Source organism: Apus apus, chromosome 24, assembly GCF_020740795.1.
Source record: "Apus apus isolate bApuApu2 chromosome 24, bApuApu2.pri.cur, whole genome shotgun sequence".
In the NCBI taxonomy this organism is placed as follows: Eukaryota; Metazoa; Chordata; class Aves; order Apodiformes; family Apodidae; genus Apus; species Apus apus.
In genome coordinates this window covers 5,473,785-5,495,058 of record NC_067305.1, presented here as the reverse complement: position 1 = coordinate 5,495,058, position 21,274 = coordinate 5,473,785, and the positions used below count along the sequence as shown (strand labels likewise).

Below are 21,274 nucleotides of genomic sequence, written 5' to 3'. Positions count from 1 at the left end.
AACACGGAGAATGATGATTCCAGCGGGTTTATTGGGGGGAAACAACAGCGGGGCCTGGGGCGGGACCCCGGCCCAAGCCCAGGCCCCAGGAGTAAGATCAATCCGTCTCACTCCCTCTTCTCTCCCATGTTCAAGGTTCCTTTGGAGGCTGTGGAAGACACGGAGATGATGGTTAGGATCCCATCCCTGAGGAACACACGGGCCCAGAGGAGCAGATGGAGATGGAAAGCCAGAGGAGAGGGAATTCTAGGGGAAATCTGGCTATGGAGAAGCAAGAGGGAAAGTGCCTGTTCTACCCAAGCCAAGGGAGAAAGGGACGGTTGGGTGTGAGCAGGAGATCGTTTGGGTGGCCACAACATCCCATGGAATGTCCCTTTCTCCTGGTTCGGTGGCAAACGTGGCTGGTACGTACGGACAGGCTGAGCTGTGGGGCCACCTCGGCCGTCAGGCGGGCTCTGCTGGCCACCAGAGTCCGCAGGACTGGGCCCGTGCAAAGAGAAGAGAGAGAGGATTAAAGAGGTGGGGTTGGAAAGAGAAAGAGAGAGAGAGAAAGAGAGAACCCCCTGCTCGGCTCCTGCTGAGGGAAAATAACTCAGGAATTCAGAAGGATGTGATGATTGCGTGTGAGATTTCCCTGCAGGGAGACACTTGGTACCGTGGCCAGCATGGAGCCAGGAAGAAGTTCTTGAGTGTGAGGGTGGTGAGACCCTGGCCCAGGCTGCCCAGGGAAGCTGTGGCTGCCCCATCCCTGGCAGTGTTGAAGGGCAGGTTGGATGGGGCTTGGAGCAGCCTGGGCTGGTGGGAGGTGTCCCTGCCCATGTGGATTTAGATGATCTTTAAGGTCCCTTCCAAACCAGTCTATGATTCTATAATCCTGGAATATCCAGGCCTTGAAGAAGACAATTAACCAAGAGGTTTTAAGGGTGTCTCCTGGAAATCACCCACTTGGCAGAGAAGACTTGAGGTCTGTATGGATGATTTGACCTAAGGAATGTGGGAGGTGATAAAGAAGAACCAAAATCAAGAAGTTTGACAGCAAAAGCAGTGTGGGGCAGTTGGAGCCATAGACCTTGGGATATTGTGTCCTTCAGGTGAACTTAGCTCATTATGTCATTATAATATTAAAAATCACACCCCAAGTGAAAAGACCCTTCCCCTGAGCATTCGTGCTGGTGGTTAAAAGGAGAGCTGGCCGTGTCCCAGGGGAGCCCAGCTGTGCTCCAGGGAACACCACCCACCAGACAAGGAGCAGGACAGCAGGGACCCACGTTACCTTCTCGGGTGACACTGGAAGCCGCGTCCAGGGCTTTGGTGCTGATGTTGCCCAGTGCTTTGTCCACACTCTGGTGGTGCTTGAGGAAGTGGGGCCGGATGACAGTCTGGTAGAGGACATGAGACCCGTTCCAGGAGATGGGGGCCATGCACCACAGCAGGAACAGGCACTGCGGGGAGGAGAGGTGCTCAGGGCTGGACAGCAGCAGGGCAGGGGCCGAGCGAGGCCGCCCCTGGTCCCCTCCAGCCCAAAGGCACCTTCCCAAGGCTGGAGCTGCCAGGACTGCAGGGAACTCTGCACTAGACTGCAGCCCCACCACCCTGCAGAGCCCACCACGCTTGGTTCCTCCAGATTCAACCCTCAGGCAAGACTCTGTGCCCAGCACCCCCACACGAAGCCAGTACCTTCCCAGTGTAGTAGAATGGGAACCAGTAGAGGAAGAGGTCAGAGAAGGACTCGGCTATGCTGAAGACGCCGTACACCACCCAGTACGTCAGCCACGTGGTGTCATCGTCCTTGCTGGAGCTCTCGATGGCTTTGATGCTGTGGCAGGAGAGGGGGAGGGTGCTGCTGCCACAGCCCTGCTGCCCGGCTGGGCACCTCCTTCCCAAATCCTCCAAACCCCAGAGCAAACCTGCCTAACAGGAGCTGCTGCCCCCAGCTGGGACCGTGCCAGCTCCTAGTATTTTTGGGAAGGTCTCAAGAGCTTCCTGGCCTGACCATTGAGCAGGGAGACCCTCAGCTAGGGGCAGGGAGTGCTCTGCAGGGGCTGGGATGTGGGTACTCACGAGACGTATGCGGGGTAGGCGAAGCCAATGATGTTGCAGAGCAGGGAGGCGCCGTAGCCGAACGCCAGGTAGAGCCCCAGGAGAGCTACAGAACCTGCCGGGGGACAGAGAGGACCCTCAGGTACCTGCCGAGGCCTGGACAGCGAGGAGAGACCCCAGGTCCTTCCAGTTGGCAACAACAACCACCCCAAATTAATTCCAGCACGACGCTCTGGACCACTGAGGTGCTGAGCACGCGGCACTGAGCTGCTGCAGGTGGCAGAGCCTCATGCCCAAGGGAGCCACCACCTGATCCTGTCACTGTTTGTCCCCTCCCTGACCTGGAAGGGACTTTAACCACAACAAACTCCCAGGGTTTTTTGACCCATCACCAGTCTGGAGCAAGGCCAGGGCTGCAGAGACATCAGAAAACTTCAACACACCCCTGCAATCCAAAGTCAAAGCTCCAGGCTCCTCCTCCACGCTGGGAGACACTTGGCATCTTGATAGCGACTGTTCAAGGACAGTTTTCCCAGTTCCAGCTCTGGGAGCCCAGTGCCCGGCCCTCGTTCCTGCTCCCTGCACACCCCTCTGAGCAGCCGCTGCTCCTTCAGCCCCCCGAGAACCAGCAACCCCTCTTATTAAATCAAATCATTACAATTAAATGTCAGCCCAGGCTTTGGGGTCTGCCCGGCCCTTGGACGTTTGGTGGCAGGACCAGTGGGGCTGGGAGAGCCGGGACAAGGGGCCCTCGGTGCTGGAACCACAGCCAAGACCCTGGTTCCCTCCTGGCTTGGAGGGCCTGGAGATGCCACCAGCTCCCCCCAGACTTCCCGAGGCAGCTGCCACAGACCCCGAGGCCAAGCCAGAGCCCAGCCCAGCAGCATCTCCCCTGCCTGGTGTACAAAATGCTCCGGGAAGCTCATCCCACAGCGAGCAGGAAAGCCGGGATTTAACCTGTCTGTGCTGGGGAATTAGAGGAAAGCCCTTGTGGGGCAGGGAGGGCGGATTATCCCAGCTCTGCTCACGGCAGCATTTCTGCACCTGGCTCTGGCCCCTGGAGCGTGTTCCAGGCACCAACGGGGCTCTGGGTCTTTCCCAGCAGCCAGGCAGCAGGAACGTGGCTTTGGAGCAATCACAAACCCCCCCTGAGAGGAAAACCAACAGGCAGGTTGAGGCAGCGCTGGGTTCCTTCCCACCAGAGCCTCTGCAGGATTTCATGGAAGTTCAGCCCCCAGAGAGCTTTATGTAACAGCAAATAAGCAAGTGAAAGGGCTTCATTCCCAAAAAGCTGCTGAGGGGGCAGCCTCGTGCCTTGGGAAGGGGGACGCTCTCCTCCTCCTCCTCCTCCTCCTCCTCCTTCTCCTCCTCCTCCTCCTCCTTCTCCTCCTCCTCCTCCTGGATTTTGGCCCAGCTGGAGCCACCACCCTGGCTGTGCCAGCCCAAGGCCAGGCAAGATGGGCTCCAGGCTGCAGCCCCCGGGTCAGTCCTGGAGACACAGAACCAGCCCTGTTGGGTTCAGACCCAAACTGGGAATTGCTCCAGAGCCAGGACAGGGAGAAGTTGGGGTATTTTTTTAGTTTAGCAGCAGCTCCTTCTTTCCAGACAGGGATGGAGCACACGGGACCATCGCTCCTGAGTGGAAGAGCTGCCTCTGCCCTCCCCCTGCCCCCAAAGCCCAGCACAACCAAAGCCCTGGCACCATTTTGCTTGGAGCCACCAACAGCCACACACCGTGTCCAAACACAACCTGCCTGCTCCTGGATCCCTCTCTCCCCTAGAGCAGGAAAACCAGCCCTGCAGCAGGGGAAGGGCTGGGAACTGGCCCTGGAAGGGGAAGGGCAGGGGAAGTGCCGAGGGGGAACGGGGAAACCAGGGAGCCCCGAGCCCCTCCTGGGAGGTTTGATACAAAATATGGAATTGGATGGGCAGCAAGGATGGAGCAGATGGATCACGCTGTGCTGAGGACACCGACACTCCCTAGGGAAATTACCAGCTAGTTAATTAATGAGCAAACAGGATCTAGTTAGCAGCCGGACCTCTGCCCTCCCACCAGGGAGGGGGACATGGGGACAGCCACTCCCATCCCCAGCGCCCAGTCCGACCTGCTGCATTTTGGGGGTTCACCCCTCAGGGAGCAGGGACTGCCCCCTCCATCCAAGCCAGGCTTCTCAGGGGTCTTGGAGATGAAACCTCTGACCCCGGGGGTTTTGGGGTGCAGGGTTTCATGCCCGCTGAAGATGAGGATGGACTGTGCAGCCCCCCACCCCAGCCCCGTTCCACCAGTGCACCCAGCAGCCCAAACACAGGGGGTCCTGCCCCCCCGCCCCGGGCTCTCCCCCTCACCCCAAAGCTCAGGAGCACGGTGAGGGGCACCCAGGGCACCCTAGGACAGAGGCAGGACCCTCGGAGACCCTCCCAGATGGAGGGACAGGAGGGGCGCGGGCACCCACAGCCCTGCGGAGCAACCGGGGGGGGGGCCCGGGAGTCGCACCTGTGGCCAGGTAGATCCGCTTGATACCGGTACGAGCCTCCATCCGGCCCAGCAGGTTCCCGAGGGGGCCGGGGCGATCGAGGCAGCGCTGCAGGCGCTGATACACCGACCCCATGGCGGCGGCGGCCCCGGCCCGAACCCCGCGGCTCCCGGGACGGCACCGGGAGTGGGCGGGGCGTCAGTGTGAGGGGGCGTGACGGTACAATGAGGGGGCGGGGCTTAGGCGGGGGGCGTGCCGTGATGTGCGGGGCGTTGCCACGAGAGGGCGGGGCGTTGCCACCAGGGGGCGGGGCGTTGCCACCAGGGGGCGGGGCGACGCTCCGCCGCGCCGCCGCGGGGGTTGCGCGGGCGTTGCCAGGGCAACGCGGAGGGGCCGCGGCCTCCATGGCGGCGCGGCCGAGCCCGGGGCTGTTGCTGGGGCTGGGGTTGATGGTCGCCAGCGCTGCCCCTTCACCGGGCCTCACCGAGCACCGGGTCTACCTGAGCAGTTGGGCCGTGCAGGTGGTGGAAGGGCCGCTGGAGGCCATGGGTCTGGCTCGCCGGCACGGCCTGCTCTGCCTGGGCCAGGTGCAGCCCAGAGCCTCCCTCCTTGGGGACATCCCCCCCGCCCCAGCTTTGCTTGTCCTCCTCGGCTTGTGCCCTCCACTTATCCCCAGTCAAGGAAACCCAAGAGGCTCCCCTAAACCTCCCCCGTGAGCCTGCTCTGTTTTCCGAGTGCTGCTCTCTGCTGGTCCTGCCACACACAAGTCACGTTAAACGTGTCTTTGTGGTCCCTACAGCGCCCGTGGAGCTGGCACAGCAGCCCCGGCTGGTTGTCTAGAAACCACCTCTTACAACAGCTCTTTGCACCCGCAGGTGATGGAGGGGGAGCCCTATTACCACTTCACCCACCGTGGCACCAGGCAGAGAGCCCTGAGCAGACACTGGGGCTGGAACATGCGGCTGGCGAGAGAGCCCAAGGTAGGGAGGAGGTGGGTGCAGGGACCGAGGCCACTTGCCAGGCTGGGCCAGCTCTCCCTGACCCCCCCAGTGCTGCTTCCCACCCAGGTCCTCTGGTTTGAGCAGCAAACCCTGAAGAGGCGCACGAAGAGAAGTGCCAACGTGGTGCCAACAGATCCCTGGTTCCATAAGCAGTGGTACATGGTGAGATTGTGCTGCTTTCTCCTCTAATCCTCCGGCAAATCACCTTCCCGAGGTGTAAACAGGACTAATGCTGACAGTGATGAGGCAGCAGAAGAGCCCTTGAAGGTCACCCGCTGCCTGCTGCCCGGGGGCTGAGCAAATTTAATCCCTTTTCCAGAACAATGACATCAGTCCTGACCTAAACATCCTCACTGCCTGGAGCAAAGGGTACACGGGGCTGGGGGTCGTGCTGACCATCCTGGATGACGGGATTGAGAAGGACCACCCGGACCTGGCTGCCAACTACGTAACTCCCGGGGGCTGCAGGAGCCAGCACCTCCAGGGCGGGTTGTGCCCAGGGGAGGGTGGGAGCCAGGGACTTCATCCCACCCTTGGGGTGGAGCAGTGGGAGCTCAGCGTCTCCGGGGCTGGATCAAAAGGTTTGGTGTCTCCCACCGTGAATTCTCACATCAAGGAAACGTTAGAACTTGTACATGCTCAGGCCCCCAAAAGAGCTGTGATTACAGCAAGCTGCAAAGCCAGCAAAGCTGGTAAATCCTCACCTGCTTCCAGAGGAGAGGATGGGTAGATCTTGGTGGGTTTTTTTTTATAAAAATACATTTCTAGCTCCTAACTGCATGGCTGGTGAGGCTCATTGACCCCATGCTGGGCTTTCTCCCAGCCAGGACACCAGCTCCTTTGGTGAAACCCATTTCCAACAGCTCCAGGTCAACCCCACCGAGGTGAAGGGTCCCCCCTGCCCGCCCCAGGCAGGGAGCTCATGAGCAAAGCTGGGTGATCCAGGCTTCCAGACCCCAGACGAAGCACCAGGAGCCCGTGCTGAGCTGCCCCAAACCCTCCAAAGGTGCTTTGCTCACCCAGTGCCTCTCGTGCCAACAGGACCCCCTGGCAAGTTACGACTTCAACAGCAACGACCCCGACCCCCAGCCCAGGTACGACGCCAGGGATGAGAACCGGTGAGTCCTGCCGGTGGATTGTCCAAGGAAACCCCTTCCCTGTGCTGGGTGTTCTGTCTCCTGGGGGGCTGGGACTGTCCTGGGACCCTTGGTCCCTCCTGGAGGACTCGTGCCAACCCTGCTCCTCAGGCACGGGACACGCTGTGCGGGGGTGGTGGCAGCTGCAGCCAACAACCGGATCTGCGGCGCAGGCGTCGCCTACAACGCCAAGGTGGGAGGTGAGCCATTGCTCCAGCACCCTGGTGGGATGAGGGACATAAACCAGCTCTGGAACCCTAGGAAGATGCTCCGGGGGGAGCAGCGGGTGCTGGGTAGCACCTGGGAGCTGTGGTGGGGGGTCAACCCCCCTGGGTAACACCATCGGTTCAACCCCCACGGCAGCACCAGGCTCAGACCCTGCTGCAAGTGGGGCTAAAAACTGGGAGAACTCCCCGGGCTTAATTGCAAAGGGCTTAATGAGGAGCTTTGGGCAGCAGCTCCTGGTGGCTGCACAGACCTGTGGGAGCCTGGTCTTAGGGCAGCGCAGCCGGAAAGGTGCCTGGGGCAACCAGGGGGTGACATGGAGGCTGTCGAGGTGCCCCTCAGGCCTTCCCTTCACATGGTGGGTACGGGGGTCCCGTCCACCCGGAGCTGGTGTGACCACCCAAGTGCTGCCCCCCCTTCGGACACGGCTGCTCCTCACCCCGACCTGGCAGGCGTGCGGCTGCTGGACGGGGACGTCACCGACGTGGAGGAGGCCCAGGCCCTCAGCCTGCGTCCCCAGCACATCCACATCTACAGCGCCAGCTGGGGCCCCCAGGACGACGGGAGCACCGTGGACGGGCCGGGCGCCTTGGCCACCAAGGCCTTCTACAGAGGGGTCACCCAGGTAAGCTTGGGGACAGCCTTGGGAACGCGGCGTGAGGGACCCCCTGCTCACCTTCCCTCCTGCCAGGGACGGGGTGGACTCGGCTCCATCTTCATCTGGGCCTCGGGGAACGGTGGGACCAACTACGACAACTGCAACTGCGACGGGTACGCCAACAGCATCCACACGCTGGCGGTGGGCAGCGTCCTGGCGGGCGGCCGGCGGCCCCGGTACAGCGAGGGCTGCTCTGCCATCCTCACCACCACCTACAGCAGCAGAACCACCAGCCGCGAGCAGATCGTGAGTGTCCTGGGCAGACACCCCTTCCCAGCATGGAGTGGGTTCATCCCAGCCCTCCCTTAGCCGGGGAGGGAGAGGGGGATTTATCAAAACGTCGGTGTTAGAACCCCCCAAAAATTGTGAGGAGACACAGAAGGTGCATTGACTGAGGTTACCCAACTCCAGCCAGTCCTGCCCTCTGCTCAGCAATGGTGCTGAGACCCCCCCTCTTCCCCCCAGGTCACCACCGACCTGCACCACGGCTGCACTGACAAGCACATGGGCAGCTCAGCCTCCACCCCACTGGCCACTGGGATCATTGCCCTGGCACTGGAAGCCAAGTAGGTGGTGGCAGCTCAGAGGGACAGTCCCCAGGGAGAGCCTGGTGCCTTGCCAGGAGCCTGCAGGGACACAGGACTTTGCTACTAGAGAGGCTGGGGTGTGTGGAGCTGAAATCTCCCTGGGCTCTGGTGGGGCAGGACGCTTCTGGAGAGCAGCCAGAGGCATGAGGAGAATCGTCCTCTGGAGGTCTCTGTTGCTCCCATTTTGGCAGCACAGGAGGTTGAGGGGGGACCAGCTCAGGCTAACTTGGTGTCACGAGTTAGAAGAGCCAGATCTCGCCCTGAAAAGCCAACCCAAAGCAGTGGCCTCTGTCCCCAAGTCCTCGTTGCTTCCAGCCCGGCGCTGACCTGGCGGGACCTGCAGCACCTCGTGGTCAGGGCCTCCAGCCCCGTGTCCCTGCGGGCAGAGGACTGGGCTGTCAACGGCGTGGGGCGCCAGGGTGAGCTCGGGGCTCAGCCCCTGCCTGCTCCTGCTCCCCTCCCCGGGCTGGGGGTCCTGCTGCCCCTCAAACCCCTGCCAGCAGGCCTGGGGTGGGAGTCCCCGCTGCCATCACTTGCGGACGGGCTCATGTGTCCCTCTTTTGGGTGGCACCTGCTTCTCAGTGAGTCACTACTACGGGTACGGGCTCCTGGACGCTGGTCGGCTGGTGGAGATGGCCAAGGCCTGGGCAGGAACCCGGCCCCAGCGGAGCTGCTCGGTCAAGGCTCTTCATGCCCCCCGGTAAGGGACCATCTGCCCTGCTCTGAGCCCACACGGGGACTTTCTCGTGGCAAAGAGGTGCTGTGCCCGTGGCAGGAGCAGGTGACGCTTCCCAGGGAGCGTCTGTGCCATGTGGCTTCTGCTGTCACCCCAGGGCCAGGCAGGACACCCACGGAGGGGCAGGAGATGCCCTCACCTCTGCCTTGTTCCCGGCAGGAACATCGGCTCCAAGCTCACCATCTCCACAGAGGTCTCCTGCTCGGGGAGCTCCGGGCGCATCCGCTCGCTGGAGCACGTCCAGACCCAGCTCTCCCTGAGCTACAGCCGCAGGGGGGACCTGGAGATTGCTCTGACCAGCCCCATGGGCACCACGTCCACCCTGGTGACCGTGCGGTGAGGACGCTCTGCCAGCTGGTGGGGAGCAAAGAGCTCTGGGGGGGTCAGAGGGGGCTTCTTCTCTCCCAGCCCCTCCTGGGGCCAAGAGATTCTGCCAGACCAGAGGGGCTGCTTGTGGTCCCCACTGAGCCCAAAACTCCTCTCTGGCCCCTGCCACATCTTGTGGTACCACTGTACCAAGGTGAGGGTGGCTGAGGGGCTGCACAGGCTGCACCCCTCCCTTCCAGCCCCAGCTCTCCTCTCCTCCAGCCCCTACGACACCAGCCAACAGGGCTACAAGGACTGGACCTTCATGTCTACACACTTCTGGGATGAGAACCCCAACGGGACCTGGACACTCCGGCTGGAGAACAAGGGTGATGCCTTTAACACAGGTGGGTGCCTGGGGCAACAACCCCATTCACAGGGTGTCACCCAGTGCCTGGTCATTCTTCTTCCTCCCCCCACTTGTTGGCTTGTCCTCCGCCTGGCCGTGAGCCCTCTCCTTCTGCAGGGCCACGCTGGTTTGGTTTGGGGGTCTCTCTGGCCAGCACATGGCCAGGAAGGGACACACCTCACTTCCCCCCAAAGCCTCCAGCCCCACACCTTGAAGATCCCAAAGGCTGGAGGGTGGGAAAGCAGCTGCCACCAGCACCAAGTCCCATCCCTCCTGCCCCAGGGCTGCTCACCAGCTTCACCCTGCACCTCCACGGCACGGAGGAGGAGATGTCTGCCAGGCGCTGGGCAGCGCCGCCCGAGCGCTGCCTCCGCAGGGACCCGCAGGGAGCCTGCCAGGGTGAGCCCGAGGGCAGGAGGGGACATTGCTCCAGGTGTCCCCACAACCCGGCTGATGCCACCACCCCCCCCGCAGAGTGCGGGGGTTCCCTGTACGCCCACCAGCGCTCCTGCCTCTCCTACTGCCCCCCGCGCTACTACGGCCGGATCCAGAGAGCTGCCACCACCACCCGCGTCTGTGCCAGCTGCCACCCCTCCTGCTACACCTGCCAGGGCTCTTCAGCCAACAACTGCACCTCCTGTCCCCCTGCCCGCACCCTGGACGAGGTCACTCACTCCTGCTCCCCTGTGCCGGGCTCCCTCCCCGAGGAGGAGATGCAGAGGAGCCTTCTCCCTCTCATCTGCAGGACCCTGATCCCCACAGCTGTCATTTTCACATACTGTGTGGCCTTTTGCCTCACGAAAGGTGGCTGCTGCCCCCGGGCTAGAAGGGCAGTGTGACACCAGGGACACACAGGCAGCAGGATCCCAGCCTGGGACACAGCTGCCCTCACCCGGCTTCCAAAATAAACTGGTGTTTTTGCTGTTCTGGACCTCCCCCTCCAAGGGCTGACGTCCCTTCCCAGCAGTGCCTGAGCTGATCCCACCCTGTGTCCAGCTCAGCGCATCAGCAGGGACACGGGTGGTGGCTTCTGTCCCCATCTGCCTCATCTCTCCACACATCCCTGGGGACCTGAGCTGCTGCTGCAAGGGAGCATTTTCCAGAAGGGCCAGGAGCCCTGTTGCCCTTTCCCAGACACTGAGGGCCACGAAGAGGAGGAGGAGGAGATGGGACTTCCCTCCAAACAGCTGCAGCCAAGTGACCACAGGCAGCTCCTCCAGCACAAGCTCAGCCACGAGCCCACGCAGCCCTGGGCAGAGTGAGAGCAGCCAAACCTCAGGGCAAGTCCCAGCTCTCGGTTACTTTTATTCATTAAAAAAGGGGTGCCAGGGTTGCTGCACCCCCACGTCCATCCCCTCCCCTCCCAGCAGCAGGGATGGGCCCCCCAGGCCCTGGCTGTCCCAGCAGGGCTGGCAGCAGCAGAGCAGCAGCTGCGCCCCGGCACGCAGCGGGCAGGGCTGGGCACAGGGAGAGCTGCCAGCTGGGGCCCTCCCGGGGGCAGAGCTGGGCAGCCCCCAGCCCGAAACTTCCCCCAGAGGTGGCAGTGCCTGTTCCATCCCTCCCCCTCTGTGCCATCCCCAGGCTCAGCCTGTTCACAGAGCCCAGGAGTTTGAGCCAGACCTTTGTCCAGGTGTGGGATCACCCATGGAGCACCCTTGGCTGGACCTTAGAGCACAGGGAGGAAGGAGCTGGGTGTGCACAGGGCCAGGGTGGAGGTTTTTATCCAACAGCAGCTGAGACTGAGGGGTTGTCCCCAGCAGGACCCCCAACACCAAGGGAGGGATCTGGGGGAAACAGCTTTGCCAAAACACCTTCCAGCCTGGAGCTGTGGGATCAGTTAGAGCCTGGATGTGCTGGAGCTCAGCACCCCCATGGCAGTGCCAGCCCCACTGGCCCCTCAGAGCCCAGCAGGGAGCAGGGTCCCTCATGCTGCCACAGCCCTGGGGGGTTCTCCATCCTGCTCCCCCAGCTGTGCTGGCCTAGTCTTCAACAGGCAGCCCGTGGGGCGGGAACTGCCGCTGGATCTGGGAGCGCACGTCGTCCTGCACCAGGAGAGACACAGACTGGGTTGGGGGGCTCTGCACACAGCAAGGCCTGGGGCAGCTCACACCCCCTGGGAGCCCAGGGTACCCATCCCCTCCCATCCCCAGACCCCATCCTCACCACCCGGCTGAGCTGTCCCAGCAGTGGGATGAGGTGCAGCAGCTCCTCGTCCTGTGGGTCCCCCCACCACCTTGACACTGGGATCCAGTTGGCAGCCTGGGGAGAGAGGGAGAGGGCTGGCCATGGAGAAGCCACCATGGCCGTGGTGCCCCTGAGGGTCCAGTGCACATGAACCCCCCCCACAAGAGCCATCACTGCTGGTACCTGGGCAGGGAAGCCCTGCATGGTGTGGTCCAGGGCCACTGTCTTGGCCAGGTCCCTGCCCAGACGGGTCAGATCCTTCCAGTAGCAGCCTCGGGCACAGAGACAATCCCGCTGGAAGAAGCAGTGCCTGGAGGGGAGGCAGTGCCCGTGGAGACCTGTCCCTGCCACCAGGGATGTCCCCTGGGGGTTACCAAGGCCATCACCTGATCAGCTTCCTCTTGGGGTCCAGCACATCCAGGACCTTCTCAGCATAGTCCTGCTTGGCAGTTGTGAAGATGAAGATCTGGGGGAGCAGGTGAAGGTCCCTGCAGAGGCTGCCCTGGTGTCCCCATCCCCACACAGCAGCACCCCAGGGGCTTCACACAGAGCCTGGGGGGTCTGGGTACCTCGTAGGTCTTGGAAAGGCTCTCCAGGAACTGCTGCACATGGGGACGCAGCTCCACATGGACCTGGAAGGGACCAGCATCATCAGACAGCCCCAGGAAGCCACCAGCACCAAGGCCCTGACACCGAGGTGACCCCCAGGAGCAGATCAGCAACCCAACCAGGATCCCAGGGGCTCCTTCTCCCTTGGGGCTCCGGTAGCAGGGAAGGACACAGGCACAGAGAACACACAAGACCCTGTGCATCTCCACAACCCCCCTTGGGGACCCAGCACTCCACTGTCCCCACCCCAGCACACGGGCACCCACCTTGTAGGCATCTCCCAGGAACTCCATGGTGAAGGTGGCTGCAGCCCCTCGCCGCCAGCTGGTGAGCACAGAGGAGCAGACCAGGGTCCCCTCCTGCAAGGGGGGAGCAGAGTCAGACCCCAGCCTCGGGGCTGCAGCCCCCCCCCGACCCCATCCCCCAACCTCTCCAGCTCACCAGCTCCAGGACCAGGGTGCACCCCGGGGTGCTGCGGGTCTTCCGGGGACCATCCCCCCCAGGCACTGGGGTTGCAGGGACCAGCCTGGCCAGAGGGAGGCAGAGGGTCGGTGGTACCACAGGGCCGGGGGAGCGGCTGTGGGGACCCCCACCCACATACTCACAGGCTGGGGACAGGAGGGTCCTGGCACTCATCCACGGGGAGCCCCGAGAAGTAGGTGCCCTTATAGCAAGGGGGCAATGAGGGCGTCACAGGCTCTGTGGGACAGAGGGGTCCTATCAGCACAGCCTGGGGTGACCCCCCGACAGGGATTGCCCCGGGGGGTGGGGACACTCACCCCTCGCCCCAGGGCAGGGGGGAGCAGACACCGGCCGGCGATGCTCCCCCTCCAGGCGCAGCTTGGCCAGCCGGCCCCTCCCGGCGGTTCTTGGCACCGAGGGGGGACACGGGACACGCTCCCAGGGGTCCCTGCCCCCCAGTGGGCAACACTCCCCACGGTTCCCCTCCCTCGGGCGGCTCTTGGCCCGTCGGCGACCCCCAGCCTTGGTGGCCGAGAGCCCCCGGTCCCCGCTGCTCTCCCTGCGGGGTCTCTTTGCCCGTGGGGTGACAGTCCCCAAACCTGCCATGGCTGGGACAGCCCGACAGGGACACCCCAAGGACGGGATGGCAGGAGGTGACAGAGCAGAGTCCCAGCCCTGGGGCTGCCGGGCATCACTGGCCACAGAACAGCCAGAGGTGCTGCCTGGGGACCCCCAGAGAGCAGGGCAGCCTGCAGACCCCTCCCTGCCCAAGGACAGACAGACCCGCCCAGAGACAAACCCCCCAAGGAGCCCCAAACCAGCCGAGGGGTGGGAGGGGACACTTTTATACGGTGGAGGCACCTTCCCAGCCTTAATCACCCCGCGGTGCCCCCACCCAGGCGTTAGTGGGACCAGCTGGGAGCCCAGTGCAGAGCTGGGTGATTAATCTGGCTCCTGGTGATTAATTGCTTGTTATGCTAAAGATCCTCCCGGTCAGGGGGTACCCCAGGACACGCACCCCCACTGCCCTCCAGCTGCAGCCCCTGCCCCGCGCCCAGTTTGGTCACAGCCACCAGTGACACGAGCTGGGAGACCTCAGCTCTGCCCCGGCTCCAAACCCACGCCTGGGTGGTTGTGGGACCCCCCGGGGGTGCCCAGCGCTCCCGGGGTGACGGTCCCCGCAGCATCCCCGGCAGGTCCTGTCCCCGTGCGGGCCCCCCGGCGGCGGTACGGGCGGGGGGGGCTCTGGCACAGACAGGGACCCACTCGCCGCCGCCGGAAGGGAGATAAGCGGCGGGTCCCCGACCTCGGAAGGCAGCGCCTGGCGCGGGGCCACCTCGGGGACAGGGACAGGCTGCTCGGGGGGCTCAGCATGGGGACACGGGAAGGGACCCCCTGCCTGGGCACCGCGGGGGGGATAAAGGACCCCCTGGTCCGGCTCCAGCCAGGAAGGGGCACGCGGCGAGAGAGGCGATAAATGAGTTTATTAATTTTCTGCAAAAAAATTATAATAAATTACCACTCTCCTCCTCCCACCCCCCCAGCCAAGTCGACCCCCCAGGACGGCAAGATGCCCGGCACGGGCAGAGGGCAGGACGGGAGGGTCCCCAGCGCCCTCCACCACCATGGAAAGGGCTCAGCAGGAGCGTTCCCAGCCCCTGGGACCCGCCGGCCGCCCCCTCCCCAGGCGATGGAGCGGGGGGGCTCAGGGAGGCCGGGGCTGGGGGCAATGCTGGGCTGCCTCCCGCACCAGCCGCTCCTCCCGGGGGGTCCAGGGCCGGGCGTAGCCGCCGTCCCGCAGCAGGATGCGGTTCAGCGTGTGCTCGTGGTTGACGTGTCTCTGCGCCATCAGCAGGTACCGGTGGCCCACCCGGAGCGGGGGGCAGCCGCAGGTGTTGGGCACCCACAGGTATTCCCGGGACACCAGCGGGAAGCGGCGCCGAAACGGCGTTTGCACCTCCACCTCGTAGCGCGTCTCCTGCCCCACCAAGCGCTGCGCTAGGATCCGACCCTGGAAGACTTTGGGGCCGGTATGGGGGCACCCTGAGCTGGGCATGTCCCCCAGCATCGCCCCGAGCCCCTTCCCGGCCCCGGCGCTCACCAAAGTCGCTCTGGCAGAAGTGCCGGATCCGCTGGGATCGTCCCTTGGCCGGGCGGCACCTCCCGCAGCGCCCTGCGGGGGGAACGGCAGCAGCTTAGGGGGGAGAGGCGACACGGCAACCCCAAAACCCCCTCCTGTGCTGGCGGGAGGGGGCATTACGGGCCCCATAGAACACCCCAGGCTCCCATGGCCCTTTATTAGTGTCTCCATCTCATGGAGAACACCCAGGGCTCTCTCCAGGACTTTCCCCACAGCAGAGAGCTGAGGGGTGCGAGGGGCTGCGGGGACCCCCGCGGGGGAGCAGGCACCTGTGGCAGCCCCAGCCCCGCTCTGGCCGGGGGGGCTTCTCGGTGGCGGTTCCGTGGCAAAGCCCCTGGCCAGGGACAGCACCGCAGGGGCCGGGGTGACCAGGGGCTCCTGGGGCGGGGGGCTACCGGCGCCCCGGGGCTGGGGCTGCCGCAGGGGGCTGGTGTCACCACGGCCGGGCTGGGGGTGCCCCCGGGGCAGCCAGAACTCGTACTCGATGCCGGGGTTGGGCTCCTGCAGCAGGACCTGGGCGGGCAGGGGCAGCGCTGAGGGGAGGGATGGGGCCCGGGGGCCGGCTGCCCCCCCTCCCCACGCCCCCCCGGCCCTCACCATCAGGTGCAGATCCTGGTCGGTGGGCCCGGGTGCCTCCAGGCTCTCGGTGCCATCGGGGGTCCGGGCGTAGCGCAGCCTGGTGCCGGCCGCCTCGTACGGTCCCGGCCAGGCGATGGACCAGTCCCCGTTGAGCACGTAGCGCCCGTCGCTGGTCATCAGGGCTGCGGGAGGGAGCGGGTCCGGGGCCGAGCACCGCACCGGGACCCCCGCACCGGGCTGGGCTGGGGGCGCGGGGGCAGCCCGGACGCCTGAGTCCCCCTCGGAGGCCTCTCCCCGAGCGGGGAGGGCAGCGTGGGCTGGGAGAGCCGCGGTTGGGGCTCGAGAGAAATCTGCTTTCCTGTAAGCACTTGGCGTCCATCCCAAGCCGGAGCCAAACCCTGGTCTGCAAAACTGCCCGAGCGCCCCAGCCCTGGTCCCGGCAGGGGACGGGGCCCTGGCTGCACCGCGAGGGGCACAAGGGGGTCTGGGGACAGGGGTCCCAGGTCTGGCCCTGCTCCAGCTCAGTCCTTCCCAAAACCCGTGGCTGTGGCTTCTGGAAAAGTGCCGTGAGCACCAGTGAGGTCACTGAACCTGGGGTGCTCAGAACAGCGTCTGAGAGGGCATCCAGTGTGGGACAGCATGACATGGCACAGCATGGCACAGCCTGGCACAGCCACTCCTGCCCGGCCCTGCCTGCACCCATGGGTGGCACCGACCAGGACCGACTGGGAGGGACTGGGACTGACTGGAAGGGAAATAGGACACATCCTACCAAGGTAGTTGCGGCTCTTGTCTGTCACCTTGATGTGGGTGGCCCCAGCTGGGATCTTGGTCACATTCATGTATCCAAAGTAACCTAAGGGGGAGGAACAGTCAGGGCAAAGCTGGGGCATGGCCCGAGGGGCAGCCCAGGGACAGGGGGACAGGCTGGGGCAGGAGGGCACCGGGCACAGAGTCTGGGGCAGCCCCAGCCCCGTCCCATGGCACCAGGTGCCATCCAGGGATGTCTGCCCTCATGGGGATCATTGTCCCCACAGCCTGGCCAGGGCACCACAAGGACACAGACCTTGGGTGCTCCCAGGGGTCCCTGAAAACCCTTGGGGACTCTGTGGAGCACAGGGGTGCCCCAGAGATCCTCCCCCAGCCCCCAAAGAAGCAACATGCTCTGTAACGAGGCAAAATCACCCCAGTGAGGGGCTGCTCCCAGGCCAGTGTCCCTGTCCCCACGTGTTGGGGACAGGAAGGGATCAGGGATGATGATCCAGCGGCAACGGGGCAGATGGAGACAGGATATGGGGAACAGGGGACCCAGGCGATGCCATGGGGACACAGAAGGGGGATGGGAGGACAGGGGAGCCAAGAGCCAAAGCATTCACCCATGGAGGGGGCCGGGGCAATGGTTCATTCACCGGAGGAGGGGTCCGTGCCCTGGAACAGCCGGTGCACGAAGAGACACGAGTCGTGGCCAACCCCGCACTGGCCGCAGGCGTCGGCCCGAGCGCCCGAGCCCAGGATCCCGTCACAGCCCACGCTCTGTGGGGAGCCCAGATGCAGCCTCAGGTCAGAGCTGAGGGTCCCGGGGGGTCCCAGGGTGTCCTGGCCCGGCGTGCACCCACCAGGCAGCGCCCACTGATGCAGAGGTCTGGGGAGTCGGGGCCGCAGCGGGTGCCGTCCAGCACCCGGCCGAAGGTGTAGTAGAAGTTGTGCCCCACAGCCAGGCAGTTGAGGTCACAGACATTGGGGGCTGCAGGAGGCAGGTGGGAAAGGACAGGGGTGACACCGGTGGCAGCCGTGGCCCCTGGTCAGCCCAGTGATGCCACCCACCACCCTGGGACTCACCTCCATGGAAGGGCACCCAGCGGTACCGGGCCGGCGTGCCCAGGACGGGCTTGTTGTCGTAGAGGGAGCACTGCATGGCACGGAAGGGCACTGAGCCGGCGGGACAGCCCTGCGGAGGGGCAGGATGGGACCCTGTGGGATGGGGACTGGGGAGATGGAGTCCCATGGGATGGGGAGCAGGGGGATGGAGCCTTGCACGCTCACCTGGAGCTGGCAAAGCCGGTACTGCCGCGGGTCGCCCGTGCACGGCTCCTCCTCTGCTGACCTGCAGCCACAGCATCAGCACAGCGAGGCCGGGGCAGGGCCCCCTGCATCCCTGCCTGCACCCGTGTCTCCCACGAGTGCTCTCCCTATCCCTAGGGCTGGAACACCAGCTGTGGCCAGGCTGGGAGTGATGGACCCCCAGGGACCCCCATGAATGTCCCACACGGAGCCGCATCCTGCCGGAGCTGCACTCCAGGACAGAGACGGCTGGTCTGGCTCCCCCAGCCCCTCCCCTGCCCAAATCCAGCTGAAATGTGGCCAGGGCAGAACGTGGTGACAGGGACACATGCAGCGGCGGTGGCAGAGCAGGACTGGGGTGCTGCAGAGGGTGTGGGGACGCCCCAGGGGGATCCCCCACTCACCGCAGGCACCTCCGGGTGCGGAGGGCGACGCCGTCCCCGCAGGAGCTGGAGCAGGAGCTCCAGGGTCCCCAGAGCCCCCAGGCCCCCCGGGCTGGCTGCCGACGGGGCCGAGCAGGGGCTGGGGGCTCGGGGACCCACACTCGTGTCCCCAGGGCTGGGCCCTGCGTGGAAGAAGGTGGTGGTGAGTGCCAGAGCCAGGCTGGATGCGGGTGCCACCACACACTCCAAACCCCTCACCTCCTCGGTGCCAGCACCGCAGCCCAGGCTGAGCCAGGCCAGGAGGAGCAGCTGCCACGGCCACCAGCACCTGCGGGAGCAGAGAGCCCTGAGCCCCACGGGGCCCCAGCACCGGTGCCACCAGCCGCGCACCCCATGGGGACAAGCTGAGAAGCAGCAGGACGGTCCGTGCCGATGGCACCAGCCCCGGAGGGGTGGGATTGGGTGCCCCGGGCGGGACCAGCCGCGCTGGCGACGCCGTGTCCCGCACATGTGCCCATGTGGCTCCAGGCACAGGCGACGGCACCGGCACCGCCGCGCCCAGGGCCCCGCGGCGGAAGCCGAGCCGGGCTCGCTGCCTGCCGGGGCAGGACCAGACCTGCGCGGCGCGGCCGGGGCTCCGCTGCGCCCCACGATCCGGATCCGGCCCCGCCGTGGGGAGAGCAGGGTGGGGGGCAGAGGGGAATATTCCCCCCCCAGTCTGGTCCTAAAGAGCCTGAGCCTGGAGCACCCCGGACCCCCCCAGCCCGGGGGTGCTGAGGGGTACCGGGGTGCGCAGGGGCGCGCTGGAGGGTGCCGGGGGTGCCGGGGTCCCAGTCCCGTGTCGGGGAATCCCCCGGCCGGGCTGGTTTCCTGCCGCCGCTCCCCTCCCACCGGGACCGGGGGTCGCCCGCAGCCCCGGACGCCTGAGTCCCCCCCCCGCCCCGGCAAGGCAAAAGGGGTGGTGGTCGCGATGTCCTCGCGCTGAGAGGGAGGCTCCGGAGCCCAGCGAGGGTTGAGTCATGGCCAGACCCCGCTGGTGGCCGAGGGACTACGCCTGCCTCAGTTTCCCCACGGGAACGGAGCCAGCCCCGGGCAGGAGGAAAGGAGGGGTCCGCAGGGGGGAATTAAGCAGAAATCGGGACCTTACCTGGCACCTTGGAGTCCCCCGCGGGGGCCCGAGTCTCCCCGCCGCCCCCCCCCGGCCATACCGCCCCTTATCCGGGGGGTCCCGGGGGTTTAATCCCGCTCCGGTGTCCCGGCGGTTGCGGCGGGGAGGGGGGACCCGGGACGACCGAGCATCGCCTGCGCAGCTCCGGGGGGGCCGGGCGAGGTTTTTACACACCCTCCACACACACCCCCCCCGCTCGCCTCCCGTCCCTCCCCGCCGCGTTATTAATATCCAGCCCCAAAGGTGCGCCCAGCCCTCCCCGGCCGCCCGTTAACCCTTCGGGGCCCGGAGCTTCGTTTGCTGAGGGAGGCTGGGGGGTTCCCAGGGGGTGCAGATGTGGCTCAGCAGCACCTGCGCCTCCTGGGGACCCCTCCCCAGCCCCCGAAGCAGGGATAAAAGAGCTTGACCTGCCCCCCTGGGGTTGTGCACCTCGCACCCAGCACCCTTGCCCCTCCCCAGCCCGGTGCTGAAGGGGTTACAGTGCGGGGGGTCCCTTGAGATGTCCCCCAGGATGGCTCAGGAGTTCGCAGGGGATGAGGTCCCCTGGTACCTGGAGGACACGGGCAGGGGGATGCTCTACAAGCGGGGGCAGCTCCTGGGAGAGGTAAATTTCCCCCCCCTTCACCCCCAAACCTGGGACACTGTCAGCCAGGATGCTCATTCCCATGGGATTGTCCTCACAGGGGACCTTCGGGCGCTGCTACCAGGTGACAGAGGTGGCCAGTGGCAGGGTCTATGCGGCCAAGGTCATCCCACAAACCCAGCTGGCCGTGGTGGGCATCAAGGAGAGGGTGAGTCCAGGGGGGACAATGCCCAGACCCCACCGAGTTCCCCAGCCTTGCCTTTGCCCCTTCTCCCTCCTTCCCAGGTCAGGGGGTGGGTTCCCCAGCCCCGAGGCTGCCTGCTGGGGGGGCTGGGGGGGCTCTCTCTGGATCCATGGGGTTCCCGGGGGGGCTGCTGGATACAGGTGGAGCGGGAGCAGGAGCTGCACGGCCGCCTGCGGCACCGGCACATCGTCCGTTTCCACGGGCACTTCACCGACCGCAGCCACGTCTACCTGCTGCTGGAGCACTGCAGCCGGGGGGTGAGTGGGGGCTGGCACCCCCAGACGGGGCATCCCCGGGCCAGGGCTTCGCCAGGCCCCGAGCTGGCACCTCGCTCCGTCCCCAGTCCCTCGCCGACGTCCTGCGGGCCCGGGGGCGGCTGCGGGAGCCCGAGGTGCGGTACTACCTGCGGCAGATCATCTCGGGGCTGCGCTACCTGCACGGGGAGGGCATCGTCCACCGGGACCTCAAGCTGAGTGTGTGGGGCAGAGCCGGGGCGTGGGGCGGTGGGACGGGGCGGTGGGGTGGCGGGGGTGGGGTGGTAAGCCAGGACCATGATCCACACCCGCTCTGCTCGGGCTCATCCTCCTCCTCCCCAGGCAACTTCTTGCTGACAGAGGAGATGCAGGTGAAGATCGGGGACCTGGGGCTGGCGCGGCAGGAGGCACCAGGCGGCCGGCGCTGGGGGTGAGCGGGGCTGCAGAGGTGCTGGGGGGCTCTGCCAGGCTTGGGGGGGGGGGCCTACCAGGCTGGGGGGCTCTGCTGAGCTGGGGCTCACCTGCCCCATCTCCCCAGGGCACTCTGCGGGACCCCCAGCTACCTGGCCCCAGAGGTGCTGGATCGCAAGGGACACGGGGTGCCCTCAGACATCTGGGCCCTGGGCTGTGCCATGTAAGTGGGGACCTGGCGGGCAGGTAGGGGGGCTCTCGACCCCACTGAGCAGCTGGACCCCCCCCCAGGTACACGGTGCTGACAGGCAGCCCCCCGTTTGAGGCAGCCCCCCGGCAGGAGCTGTACCGGCGCATCCGGGCAGGGGGGTACCCACCGTCCCCCCACCTCTCACCCCCGGCCCAGTCTCTCATGGCTGGGCTGCTGGCCCCCGAGCCCGGCGCACGGCCCAGCCTGCAGGACGTGCTGGAGCACGGCTTCTTCACACAGGTGGGGGGGCTGGTGGGGGTGGGGGGCACAGCCCAAGCGACTCTGGGGGTCCAGGGGGTGACGGCCTCGCGCTCCCCAGGGATTCACGCCGCACACGCTGCCGCCCCGCGCCTGCCGCGCCGCGCCCGTCTTCG

General features: G+C 65.6%; 3 protein-coding genes across 4 annotated transcripts; 1 reads left to right on the top strand and 2 right to left on the bottom strand.

The window, feature by feature from the left end:
- Positions 1-11: 11 nt before the first annotated feature.
- REEP6 (receptor accessory protein 6) lies at positions 12-4,716 on the bottom strand. 2 transcript variants are annotated; one of them, XM_051639531.1, is made up of 6 exons: positions 4,535-4,716; positions 2,062-2,155; positions 1,678-1,816; positions 1,274-1,442; positions 413-480; positions 12-148 (listed from the first exon to the last, which is right to left on the bottom strand). In XM_051639531.1, exons 1-6 carry the CDS (start codon positions 4,647-4,649, stop codon positions 131-133), a joined length of 603 nt encoding a protein of 200 aa, XP_051495491.1. In that variant the 5' UTR covers positions 4,650-4,716; the 3' UTR covers positions 12-130. The 2 variants fall into 2 exon arrangements, with proteins under 2 accessions (XP_051495491.1, XP_051495492.1); XM_051639532.1 differs by lacking the exon at positions 413-480.
- Positions 4,717-4,918: 202 nt separating this feature from the next.
- On the top strand, positions 4,919-10,503 carry PCSK4 (proprotein convertase subtilisin/kexin type 4). Its single transcript, XM_051639988.1, has 15 exons — positions 4,919-5,101; positions 5,390-5,494; positions 5,582-5,677; positions 5,835-5,963; positions 6,557-6,633; positions 6,763-6,851; positions 7,329-7,501; positions 7,568-7,780; positions 8,000-8,100; positions 8,437-8,540; positions 8,704-8,821; positions 9,017-9,193; positions 9,446-9,570; positions 9,855-9,971; positions 10,047-10,503. The coding sequence occupies exons 1-15, from the start codon at positions 4,919-4,921 to the stop codon at positions 10,409-10,411; spliced, it is 2,172 nt and encodes a 723-aa protein (XP_051495948.1). The 3' UTR covers positions 10,412-10,503.
- Positions 10,504-14,431: 3,928 nt separating this feature from the next.
- Positions 14,432-19,280, bottom strand: ADAMTSL5 (ADAMTS like 5). The gene is made up of 12 exons (XM_051639452.1): positions 19,138-19,280; positions 18,249-18,318; positions 18,012-18,172; positions 17,590-17,650; positions 17,386-17,494; positions 17,163-17,290; positions 16,956-17,079; positions 16,319-16,402; positions 15,565-15,728; positions 15,237-15,480; positions 14,929-15,000; positions 14,432-14,846 (listed from the first exon to the last, which is right to left on the bottom strand). The coding sequence occupies exons 1-12, from the start codon at positions 19,194-19,196 to the stop codon at positions 14,533-14,535; spliced, it is 1,590 nt and encodes a 529-aa protein (XP_051495412.1). The 5' UTR covers positions 19,197-19,280; the 3' UTR covers positions 14,432-14,532.
- Positions 19,281-21,274: the final 1,994 nt, after the last annotated feature.